This window comes from Gracilinanus agilis, chromosome 2, assembly GCF_016433145.1.
Source record: "Gracilinanus agilis isolate LMUSP501 chromosome 2, AgileGrace, whole genome shotgun sequence".
NCBI lineage: Eukaryota > Metazoa > Chordata > Mammalia > Didelphimorphia > Didelphidae > Gracilinanus > Gracilinanus agilis.
This window is the reverse complement of record NC_058131.1, coordinates 458,748,303-458,761,622: the sequence shown is the minus strand read 5'-3', so window position 1 is coordinate 458,761,622 and position 13,320 is coordinate 458,748,303. Positions and strand designations below refer to the sequence as shown.

General features: G+C 35.5%; 1 protein-coding gene across 8 annotated transcripts in view; it reads left to right on the top strand.

Moving 5' to 3' along the window:
- Positions 1 to 13,320, top strand: part of GPHN (gephyrin) — a 787,688-nt gene that overhangs the window by 617,678 nt on the left and 156,690 nt on the right. For 6 of the 8 annotated variants that reach the window (XM_044664832.1, XM_044664830.1, XM_044664831.1 and 3 more), the window contains one exon: positions 124 to 166. In XM_044664832.1, the coding sequence (XP_044520767.1) occupies positions 124 to 166 (43 nt within the window). Of the gene's footprint in view, positions 1 to 112; positions 167 to 13,320 lie in introns of all 8 variants that reach the window. The other 2 variants (XM_044664828.1, XM_044664829.1) reach the window with 1 other exon arrangement.

Here is a 13,320-nt window from a genome sequence, read left to right as displayed (position 1 = left end):
TATATATATATATATATATATAAAGCCTTTGCCTCTAAATCCCAGAAGCTTGCCCGTTAACTCAGCACATCTGACTATCCATGTTACTTGCTGTATCTCATTGAGTCTATACTCTCTCTGCAGGTCCAGTCCAGGTGCAGCAGCAAGGAGAATATTCTCAGAGCCAGTGAGTATTGCATCATTCAGGTGGATTAATAAATCAAACCTCCTTACGGATATAAAAGATACTTGAGGATTATGTATTGGTAATGGACTATCAAAGGAAAGCCATTTCACACATAAGATTGATAGGGCTTGGTGGTTCTAATTCTCAAGGAAAATCCTCTGGGAATTTAAATTTTTAAATGAGTATGATGTACTCTTTCATGAACAACTCATGGATATTTTTGCTTTTGACTAAATATCTTTACCCCATGGTGGGAGTAAAGGAAAGGAGAAAGAAGCAGATTTATGTTTGAGTTTTTTTTACATGAAGAAATGCCCTATCCCAATGCAAATCTGTATCTGTTTTGTAATTGAAAATCCAAAGGATTGACTTCAGGGCCCAGAGGGATAAAGTAGCCACCCAGGATCACAAAGCTAGTATGTGTCAGCTTAAACCTGGGCCATTCTGAGTATAAGGCCCCCTTTCTATTCACTGTGCCTGATATTCAGAAAGTTGCAACTAAATCTATGCAGCTAAAGGCAGATTTTATGAGTTTTATACTGTAATACAAAGATAAGCAGTTGGACAAGGAAAGCTCATTGACTCAATAGATGCAGAGTCAGGCCTAGAGACAGGAGATTCTCAGTTCAAATCTGGCCTCAGACACTTCCTTGCTGTGTGATTCTGGGCAAGTCACTTAATCTCTACTGCCTCACCCTTAGGGGCTCTTCTGCCTTAGAACCAAAACATAGTATTGATTCTAAGATGGAAGGTAAAGGTTTCAAAAAACAAATGTAGTGCTAGAAGTGTTGTTAAAGTCAGATCTCAGCCTACAGTAAAATTATAAGGATGTAATTGACATTAACATAAAGCCAATTGGGGGAAGGAGGGAAACCAAGTGGCTCAGTGGATAGACAGCCTGGTCTGGAGACAAGAGGTCCTGGATTTAAATCTCTGTGACCCTGGACATGTCACTTAACTACCATTGCCTAGCCATTACCTTTCTGCAGTAGAGTTGTTACTAAGATCACTTCTTGGCCTTTTGGCTTAAGATCAAGGGGGTTGTTGCTAAGACAGAATGTATGGGTTTAAAAATAAATAAAGCTGATAATATTAAATTATTTGAAAAGTTTGAAGCTATATGGCAATATGCCTGATTCTCAAAAAGAAATTAATGAGAAGATACTCTCATCCTTTCAGTTATTTGTTACTTCAATAGATCTATAATGTCCTCAATATAGGTCTGCCATTCACTGAGGTAGATCATAACCTAATGACATCTCTTGTTGTGCATTTCTCATCTGTATCTTCCCAGGAAACCTCTATAGACAATTTAACCAATGTTTTAAACATCCCCCTTTAAGTCTTTTAGCATATTTTGAGTTCAGCTTCATGTTTATTATCCTGTACATTTGCTATATGACTGATACACCTCCTTTTTCTATTTTATCTTTCCTGAAAGATGGCCAGTCTCAGAGTCATAAAGACCTGGGCTCTAGTTTTGCATTTGACACATAACAGCTATGTTACCATAGTCAAATCATGTAACCTCAAATTACAGAGGAATGGCTACCCTACAGTGGTGAAAGGAATTTTTGCATTGAGAGTTCCTTATACCAATGAACTCACATATTTAGGAATATGTGTATACACATGTGCATACATATAGGCGTTTTTATATATGTACATATATGTAATGCAACTCTTCATTGATAATGTACTGCAAACCTACTACTTATGCATCTCTGTATTGGTCTATGGATCATTTTATTTGAGAATACAAATATAAGCAAACAAGATGATCCCTGATCTCCAGAATCTTACATTCTAAGAAAAAGACAGTCCATATAAGAGAGCTAGAGTTAAGTTGGGTAGATAGGGTACAATTGGGAATGTGTGTGGTAGCATGGTTTGGAACTGACTAGGACAGTGATGGCAAACCTATGACACTCACTGTGTGTCAGCACTGACACGCATAGCCATTTTTGATGACATGCAGCTGCATACAGAGAAGTATGGGACTGCATGCCAAGGATGAAACATTTGTTGTAGTGTAGTGTAGACACTCTGTGTACTATAGATGACAATTCTACCTATGTTAATTTACCTATTTTGTTTATTAAATTCAGTTATATATTACAATTATACATTTTTATTATTTAAACTATAAACCCCAAAATTATGGGTTTTTTCTCGAAGTGACACAGCACCCCAGTAATACTCAGTTTTTTGGCGAATTTTGACATACCCAAGGTCAAAAGGTTCACTGGGCTCAGAAATGATGTAGTAACCTGGTTTTAGGCAAGATAAGGTGAAAACTGACCTATCAGAGCCCAAGGCCTAGAGTCAGAATTCCACAGGAAATAAAAGGAAGGCCAGAGTAAACAGAACATAGATGATAATCTAGCAAAGGAAACTTGGGAAAGGAGAGCCAAGAAAGAATGATGTTAATAAGTAGAAGAAGAAGAAAATATCCAGAAACAACTGGAAGGCAGAATGGTACATTTAAGTTAAGAATTGGCCATCAGATTTAATAATTAAGATATTGGTAAATCTTGAAGAGACTTTTTGCTGAACTTTAGAGTGGGAAGCCAACTGGTGGAAAGAAGCAAGTGGGAAAGAAATGGAGTCTGTGAGTATAGATAGCTCTCTCTTAGAATTTGGTTGTGAAAGGAAGGAGAGACAAAGACCTATAGTCTTAATGAAAGTTGTTTGTTTTGTTTTCCAAATGACAGAGAATTGAGCATGTTTTATGGCTACAATAGGTATGGGACTGGTAGATAAAGAAAGATTGAAGAGAGAGATGGGAAGTGGTTGAAAGAGACATTCACTTGGAAGAAATGGGAAAGAATGAAGTCAAGGAAACAGGTTGAGTTCAGTATACAACAAAATTTATTGTTTCTTTCTTAATCATAAAAAAATACTTGTTAGAAAACTGTAATCACTCTTTCAACAAGATATCTCCTAGCCTAAGACCCTCCATAATTGATGCAACCACAGAAATAACTCTGTTTGACTATTCTTAGCTCATTTTGAGGCATATAAAATAGGTTTATAATTACCAAAGATATTCACCTCCATTGTGGAAGCCAGAGCCGAAATGGAAAGTTATCCTTTATAAATGGTAATATACTCTGGATTATCTCATTTGTAAATAATATTTTACCACATGTATCAAGCACAACCTTTTTATTGAGATCTGCAACCATTCAAAAGAGATCAGTCAGATAATACACACAAGTAGATGATGATAATCTAACTCCCATGGTACCTACTCATAAAAGACATGTGATAGACTAACCACAGGGTATGAAGGTGACTCTTCTCCCACCCTTCTCCTCATCAACCAGTCATAAGGCTTATCTCCAACAGTATAACCTCTCCATCTCTCAACCTTCTCCCATTCTATCCCCTCCCATCTTGTTGACTCCTCATATCCAACCAGCTTATTGACAGGTCATTATCAATTGCAACACATATTATTCATATGGAATCATGCCAGTTAATCTCAGTTACCTGCCCTTGCTTCCATCTTGCCTATGCATCTTTTTAAATTCTATGTTGGCCTATGACATCTCTCTGCATGCATTACTTTGATCTCTAGATAACTCCTTTTCTTTCTCATTAAAATCCCATCTCTCTGGGAAGAGTTCACATTTTTAGCCATGAAATTCTATCTGTTCTTTCTCTAATCTTTGAAACTACCTCTTCCAAAATCTCAGGTATAAGTCCGAGCCTATAAAACTGAGAGCTATACTTCACAAAAATGGGCATGCTAGTATACCATGTTTTGTGCTATCAAAACTTCTGGAGGGTGAGATATAAAGTACTGAACAAACCCACATGACCAACTATATTGACAAAAGACATACAGCTGCAGATATGCAGAGTTGTAGGAGTAGCTCATCAGTGCTTGAACTTCTTTAAAGTGCAAAAATTATGCTAGGGACATGGACAACCATCCATTAGATGCCTCATATTGGAGCCAGTCTAGTTAGATTGAGTGTCTATAAGCTTCCTGCCAAGGTGGCTAATTCATTGAATGTATAAAAATTGGTTTTCACAAGACTATATCTGCCTACTAATTGTAATGTCCCCAAATTTAGAAGGCAGTAAAGTTAAATATGCTTTTGAAAAAAATAGTGACTAAGAGATCCAACATAGGTTAAGCTAACAAGCTGCCAGATTTTGGTGGTCAGTGTGGTTTATGAAAGGGTGCTGAGTTCTCTCAAAGTGGTACCTCAAATTCTTCAAATACATCCTTAGTTGTAAATAGATTTTCCTTCCACGTGATGTAAAAGATAATTGGAATAATTACAAGATAAAGGAAATTGATAAAATAGATTGAGGGGTAGAACCAGTTGTCATATACTCAGCGAACAAGAGCTGAGTAGGTTACGGTATTGTTGAGATACAAAAAAGGAATTTTAATTGGGTGGTCAAAATATTTAGAAGTAATAATTAATTATAAAAAGTTTTAATCAACTGCTTAAGATTGCTATGTAAATACCCCGAAGTGGGCTCAAGAAACAAGGCTGAAATTTTCAACCATTATGGAGAATAGGATAATTTTGTAGTGACTAGCGATGAGTTTGAAATGTTTGTATTTCTGCCACATCCTGAATTTTAACTGTGTTCCAAATAAAGACCAGCCTCCCCAGTGGAGTAGAAAGTGAAAGGACATAAAACACATCTCTCCCCATTCTATATTTTAGAGGAGAATGAAATATTTCTAAAGAAAATAGTAGCAGTGTTTCTATGGGAAAAGGAGAATATGAGATGGAAAAGGCAAGGCTTAGCTTGCCAAAATGATTAAGAATTCAAGATTATAGGAAAGAAGAAAAAGAAATGGAAAAGGTTAGCTATATAATTAAAACTTAAAAGCAATTGCCAAACTCTTTCTGAAGAATATTATGGGTGATCTGAGGGGAAAGAAGCTGCTCACCTACAAAGATTGATATAGTAAAGCCACAAATGATATTAGATGAGAGAGAAGGAGAGGATCCAGTAAAGGTTTCAGAGGATAAAAGGGAAGCGTGGTGGTAGTTGGTATTTCCCTGCTGATGAATACCAAGAAAGCTATTTGTCAACCCAAGAACAATTATAAAGAGTTCATTTGTCTTTCTGGAACATGAATCCAAAACTTTTTTTTAACTTCTCAACAAGTTATTAAAATGGAAAACAACTACAAGATTTCTGGTGAGTCACATAGGCAAAAACAACGGTTCCAAAAGAAACCTGAAAACTAATGCCAAAATTATAAATTTGTTGGGAAAAAAACCTAAAGACCAAGGGGGGGACACAGGTTACGTTTTCTTCATTGTTGCCCATTGAAGACAAGGGATGCAAAAGAGAAAAATTAATTTGAGAAGTGAACAGCTGGCTAAGAAGATATTGTCTGAGAAGAGGATTTGGATTTCTTGATCTGATTCCTGGCCAATGATGGAGTATACCCAACATTGATTAATAAGTGTTTGTTTGCCAGGTGTCTTGAAGAATCTAATCTTAAACTAAAAAGGAGGGGGGAGAAAACTCTGTATGTGCATGTATGTGTATATAAACAATATATATGCAAGTTTAGAATCTACAGACTTGTATATCGTATCATCAAGATAGATACTATGGCCACAAAGAAGAAAGGATAGCACCCGAGATACCCAAAAATTCACAGGTGACAAAATCCAAGAAAGGAGACAATGGTAAAACACATAATCCCAAATGACCTTATGTAAATAGCAGATCTTAGAGAATAAACAATAATAAATAGAGCGGGTAAAGAGTGGAGGGTGATATAAATAAGATATCCTTCCTTGGGTGAAGAACTTAGGGAATGATATAGAAAATTTGAGTGAAAATCAGAAAACAGAGGAAAAAAAGCTATTTTTTCACTGTGCATACTATACCAACCAGGCAGAAAAAACTGCCAAGGTTAGTAGACAGCTAGGACTCTTGAAAATCTTTTACCGAGTTCCATTACTGATAATCTGTGTTAACTTCATTTAGTAGTTCAAGTTACCTTTACATCTGTATATATCCAATGGCAATGATACTCTAAAAGAGATTTCTGACCCTTAACTAATTCATGTTGCTAAGTGACACCAAATGCTTAAATGAAAGGTATCTATTAACCACAGACAGTGGCTTGACATCAGAAGTTTCTAATCAGTGCTATCTTTTGTTTGGGACACTTTTTATTTAATCACTGTATTCAAATTTTATATTGCTGAATTTTTTTAAAGATATAAATTATATCAATTCAGCTACTTTTGCATTTTTGAAATGTTACAATATTATTCCTACTCCAAAAGCAAACTATTCCAGGTTTTCTTTTTTTGAATGTAAAAACTGAAGTTTCACACATAAGAAAATCTGAGTAGGAGGTATTTCTATGAAGTTGAAAGGAGAAAGGGAGCTAAAAGCATCCATGTTACTAATATAAGAAAAGGAGTTAGGTGAAAAGCAGCAGTTTACAATTTCACCACCACCCTCACAATTGTAAACTTAAAGGGTAGTATTGAAGGAAACATCCTCCTATGTTCCTTTACTTTGCTTTTCTTCTTGCCAGAATTTTTTTAAGACATAAAAACATACTTTAAAATTTAGAGAAAAAGCTCTACAAGGCAACTAATGAAGCTTAATCTATGTATTTATGGAGAAAATGAAATAATTTACATTTTTTGGAAATTGGTCAGTAAGTATGTGCCTAATATTTGCTGGGCACTGCATTAAATACTGCAGATAAAAAGAGAGGCAAAAGACAGATTGCCCTCAAGGAGCTCCCAATCCAGTGGGAGATAACAGGCAAACAAATAGGTATAAACAAGCTATACAGAGGATAAATAGGAAATAATTAAAAGAGGAAATGGGTTGGGAAATGATTCCTATAAAAGATGAGATTTTAATTGGGAGCCAGGAGGCAGAGATGAAGAGAGAGAACATTCCAAGTGTGGGGTACAACTAAAGAAAATTCCCAGAGTTGAAAGATGGAGTGTCCTATTCAAGGAATAGCAAGAAGAACAGTGTCACTGGATTTAAAGAGTATGTGGCAGGAAATAAGATGTGAAAAGATAGGGAAGGGGGAGGAAGCTAGGTTATGAAGAGATTTGAATGCCAAACAGATGATTTTGTATTTGATTCCAGAGGTGACATTGAGTTAGGTGGATGATATGTATGACTGTACCTATGCTTTAAGAAAATCTCTTTGGCTTTTTGGAGTGGAAATAGACATGAGACAGACAGATCCACCAGAAACTGAATTATTGCAATAGCCTAAATGTGAGGGGCTGAGGATCTGGCAGTATCAGAGGAGAAAAAGGGCATATTCAAGAAATGTTACCACGGTGAAATTGACAGCCTTTAGCAACAGATGTGGGAAATGTGAGATAGTGAGAAGTCAAGGATGACTCCTTAGGTTGCAAACTGGATATCAGGTTGGAGATAACTAAAGGTAGTTGGAATGAAAGATTGGAGGTCAGCAGAGAAGTTAGTGCAGGAGAGGTAGATTTGTGGATCAGCAGCATAGAGAATACAGTCACCAAGTAAAGGAAAAAAGAAAAAAGGGTCCAAAACAGAGCTCTGTAGAATATCTACAGTAGAAGGCATGACCTGGATCAGGATCCAGCAAAGGGTCAGATAAGTAGGAGGAGAACTAGGGAAGAGTAATGACCTGAAAACCTAGAGAGAAGAGAATATCAAGAGGGTGATCAAAAGTACTAAAGGACTAAGAAAAGGCTGTTGGGTTTGACAAGTAAGAAACCATTAGCAACTTGGGAGAGAGTTTTGGTGAAATTATGAGGTTGGAAACCAGATTATAAGGAGTTATGAAGAGGATGAGAAAAGAAATTGGAGGTATCTATTGTAAGCAATCTTCTAAACTCCTTGGAGTTTAGCCACAAAGGACAGAGGATATACAATGTTAGTGGGGATAGAGCAAATTAGGGGTTTTTGAACATGGGGGAATCATAAGCATGTTTGTAGAGAGTAAGGGAAGGCACCAGTACAGAGGAAGAGACTGAAAATAAGTGAGAAAAAGGGGGTGACAGAGGGAGAAATCTATTAGACAGATGAGATGGAGTGGGATGATTTGTGTAGGTTTGCCTTGATAAGATTTAAAGAGTCTTCATGTGAGTCAGAAGTGAAGGAAGAGATAGTGGCAGAAGGCACCTGAATGATGGGAGATGAGTAAGTGGGGGTCAGAGGGAGCTCGAAGCAAATAGCCTCTCTTTACCTTTGCAAAAATCCTAAACTTTGCCCAAAATGCATTCACTTCTCTCTTCTCAGAATTTCTACCTTCCCACAAAGCAAGCTTCTGATCCACCCCCAGCTCTGAGTATTTTGCCCCCCCCCATAGTACCTTCTATTTATTTTTTTATACCTACATTTCTCCCCCAGAAAAATTAAGCTCTGTGTGCCTGGCTCATAGTAAATTCCTAAATAAAAGTTTATTGATTGTCCACAAATCCTGGAAGTTATTCTTTGGTGTCTATAGATTCTTTGGTAATTTAATCAAGAAAAATCTCAGATCCGGTTCCTTTTTAACTAGGGAGGAAAGGATGGACTCTGAGATTTTGATTAAATAGTGTGCATTTCTTTCTACATTAGCAAAATCCAACTACTCTATTCTCCTGCCAGTTACTTATCCCTCCCTCTACATGCATCAATCCTCCTTCTAGAATCCTGTCATGGAAAAAATGTGTATCCTCAGATTTGAAATAGAAAAGAATGGAGAAAAAACTATCACCATAACATCATTGTCCAAATGAAGCAAGGATGTTGATGAGATGTCATCTTCACATGTAGAACAATGTCTTTCCAATGCACTATTAACAAAATAAGAACGAAAACAAAATCATTTGATGAAATTTTACAATCAGAAGGGATCTTAGAAATCATCTAATAGTTTTTTCTTAACTTAGTCTATCATCTAGTTAATTTTTAAAAAAACAAATATTTTCCTCCTTTTTACCATTTGAGAATATTTACTTCTTTACAGCTGAACATCAGCTGCAGAAGTTTATTCCTATAACCTAATTGAGCAAGCACCACTAAAATAAGAAGTATCCCATGTTTCCAGTGCTTCCTCAACAGTCCTTTTACTAACAACTCTCTTAGGAAGTGTTAATGCCAGTCTTAGCAGACTTTAATTTTAAAATAATTTTATCACAGAGCTATTTATATTTGTTTAGTGATGTTACTATTTTATTGGAATAATACATTGTCAACTAGCACAGGAGTTCATGAAATGCTGTCAAGAAGAATTAATATTATTAATTAATTAATTAATAATTAGTAATTAATTAATAATTAATGTCATTAATATTCTAACTATATAGCAAGGACAAGTTATTAAAAGAGTGGTTTTAACTATTCTTTCAATTACAGCTCCTGATTTTCTATAGAGATTTTCTTTTTCAACTTAATTATGAAGCTAAGCAGTATTTATATTTATATATATTACACATAAGGTATATTTTCTAGTCTTAAGTGAAATTTTCTCTCATAAAGGCACCCTCCTAACATTTAATAAGTAATCCCTAACAATTTAAATAAAGGTTTCAAAGAATGGATTTTTGTTAAAAGTTTCTAATATAATAAAAAATTCCTGTCAATATTAACATTTTTCTTTCCTTATTTTCTTTTTTCCTTCTCTTTCCATTTTTGTTCATATAACTTCACTTTAATTCAATCCAGTCGACTTGTTTTTATTTTCTTTACACATAAAATTTATTCTCAATTCCTATTATGTAGTATAAGTTACACTGATAACTCAGTTTCAGACTACTCTAAAAATCATGGGCAGTTTGTTTGAGTTACCATAGCAAGTGAGAAATATGGGTTGTGCACCTCAGCTAAAAACAGGATAACTCTAAGAACCAGGACCCTGTTCTGCCTCTGGCCCTTGCTGAGACACCACCACAAAATTGGTTTAATCTGATATATTTCTCCCCATTTGGATTCTCTTCCTTCTCACTCCAGGAGTCCTGGGTTTCATGAACTATGGAAATCAGCTTTAACAACAGTAGTAATAACAGCTCATATTTATGTAGCACTTTAAGGTTTGCAAAGGGCTTTATAGACTTTTTCAAATTTAGACCCCATGGTGCTATGGGCACTTTTGCATTTTTAATTGTTTTCAGTCTCCACTTATTTCATAGGCAACTTGTGATCACCCTTTTGGAATTTTTAATACATAGCCAAATCCTAAATTAACTATGTAATGGTCATGTTTTATAGAATCATAGAGCAGGAAGAGACTTAAAAGCTGTCAACTAATTCATAGGATAGTAGATTTAGATTTAGAAGGGACCTTAGATAGCAACTAGTTCAACCCCCTCATTTTACAGATGAGGAATCTGAGACCCAGAGAGACTAAGTGATTTGCCCAAGGTCACAATAAGGAATATTCTTGTGGAGGGGAGAGAAGTATATATATATATGTAGTGAGAGAAAAAAAAAGAGCCTTATAATGAGTTTCAGATGGAGAGAGTATGCATATTAGAACTTCACTTTCATTGAGAAAGGATTGTATCTTCCAGAACTTCCATCCAACCCCAGGAGAGGATATAAATGAATTCCCAATGGCAGCCAAAATTCATAGTCATAGAGAACATCAAAGAAAAATATTCAATATGTTGCATTTGAGACCTACCAGATATTAATTAAATTCTAATTCTAAGTATGTCTGTTTAGGGAGGAAATCCAAAGGGACAAAAATATGTCTTTGAAAATAATTCTCTGAAGTCATTTTCAACTTACAATTTATAATACACAGAAACAAAAGCAATTACATATATACATAGTTATAGAGCTCAAGTGAAAATTCAGTTAACATTTTGCTTTATGAAACAGAATAGTAGTCCTCTAACTTCTATACACTCTGGAGAATCATTTTGCTTCATTCTCTTTTTAACCAAGTGCTGCTTCAATTTTTCCTTCATCCTTATCAGAGATGAATTAATTCATGAGATACTTCTGTCATCTAAACTAATGAAAGATTTCTTCATAATCTTATTCTGATAATTATCCTAATTATGTTGGGTTTCCAAAAGGTAGAATTAAGGAAAGAATGCATTTGAGGAGGACATTGTACTCAAATGTAAAGATGTTTGAGATAGAGTGTATAGTTGTCTAGGATATAGAATACATCAAGGAGAATAGTATGAATTTTTTAAAAATTTGTTAAGTCAACAAATCTTTATGAAATGCTTATATAGTGCTGTGCTGGGAATACAAAGAAAGTTAAAACCATTCCTGCCCTCAAGGAAAGGAAAGTAAGAGAGCAATTATTATTGTTGTTCAATCATGTCAAACTCTTCCATTTGGAGTTTTCTTGGCAAAGATATTGGAGTGGTGTGCCATCTCCTTCTCTAGCTTGTTTGATATGAGGAAACTGAGGCAAATAGGGTTAAGTGACAGCACAGTTAGGAAGTTTCTGAGGCCAGATTTGAACTCAGGAAGATGATTCCAAAATCCAGGCCCTACAACTCTATCCACTTTGCCACCTCACTTCCCCAATAGGACAGACCACATGTAAATCACTAGTTATATACAAAATATATTCAGAGGAGATGAGAAATAGTCTAAGATTAAAAGCAGGTTGAATGACCAAGAAAGAAGTTAAGATTTGAGCTGAGAATCTAATGTGTTTTAAAGGCAGAAACAAGAAGATTCAGCAACAGATTGGATCTGCAGTAAGAAATGAGGAATCAAAGATGACACTGAGATTGAAGGCCTGAGAGACTAAGAAGATGGTGACATTCTCAACAGTAATAGGAAAGTTAAGAAGAGTGGCAGGCTTGGGAGTAAAGATAACAAGCTCTGTTTCAGCCATATTCAGTTACAGATATATGCAGGAGATATCTAAGAGGCAATTATTGTTGTATTACAGCAACTCAGGAGAGACATGGTTCTGGGAATCATCTACAGAGAGATAGTAACTCCTACAAAAATTGATGAGATCACCAAGTGAAAGAATATGTTTTTTAAAAAAAGGTCACAAATAAAACCTGTCAATTTCCTTTCCAATTCTTTCATAGTTCTCATTTTTTTCCATTTTTTTCCTTAAGCTCTTTCATTATATGTATAAAGAAAATTGTAACTTTTTTTCTTTTAATACTTGCTTCATCTCTTCCATGAATACTCATTGAGTTTGTTCCCACACTGTGTTTTCCTCTGAAGCACTGATTTTAGATGTTTGGGAGTCATTTTCTTCTGCATTTGCCTTGAGCATCCCTTCCACTATCTTACCTAATTAAAGTGAAATTCTTTGTTTTGTTTGCCCATTCCTACTTCTTACTTCCTGTCTTCAGATTTTATGTTAGGTCCAGATTGGTCCTGTTACTGCTTTTGGTGGGTATTGATGTTATTGCAGAATCCCAGGGACTGTCGGGAGATCTGCAAGCTTTCAGTGCTCCTATCTACCACACACCCCAGGTCTGAACTGTGCAAATTCTCTTCTCTGAACTAGATTAGTCTGTCCTGGATTCCACCCCTATCAGTCAACTGGAAAGCTCTGTTGGCTCAAAGTAACAGAAATGTAGGATCCACTTTGTCCTTGTATTCTCACTCTGGTTATTCTTTTTAAAAATTTTTTTTAATTTTTTTTTTACCAATTACATGTAATAGCAAATTTACACTTAAATTTTCCAAAGTTATATGATCCAAATTGTCTCCTTCCCTTTTTCTCTCCCACCCCCTTGGAGCTGGCAATATGGATTATACATATATTATTACACAAAAAAAATTTCCAGTTTGTTCATTTTTGTAAGTGAATAATCTTATAAAACCAAAACCCCAAAACATAAACCCAAATAAGCAAGTGATATGTGAAAAAGCATATACATTCCTGCTCCAACAGTTCTTTCGCTGGAGATGGATACCATCTTTGTCTTAAGTCCCTCTGAATTATTCTGAATCCTCTGGTTATTCTTTTAAAGACTGACCTAGACATTGAAAGTTTAAAGTTGTTTTTATTCATATAGTAGGAGTCGTGAGTATTGTTCTTTTGGTTCTTATGTCTTCATTCTGTACCACAGCAAACAAGTCTTTGAATTCTAATTCTCAAGTTTGAAACTTAGCTGTGTGGTGGCCATGGATAGTGCTGGGCCCAAGTCAGGATGACTTGAGTTCAAAACCAGCCTTAGATACTTACCACCTGTGTGATCCTGGGCAAGTCT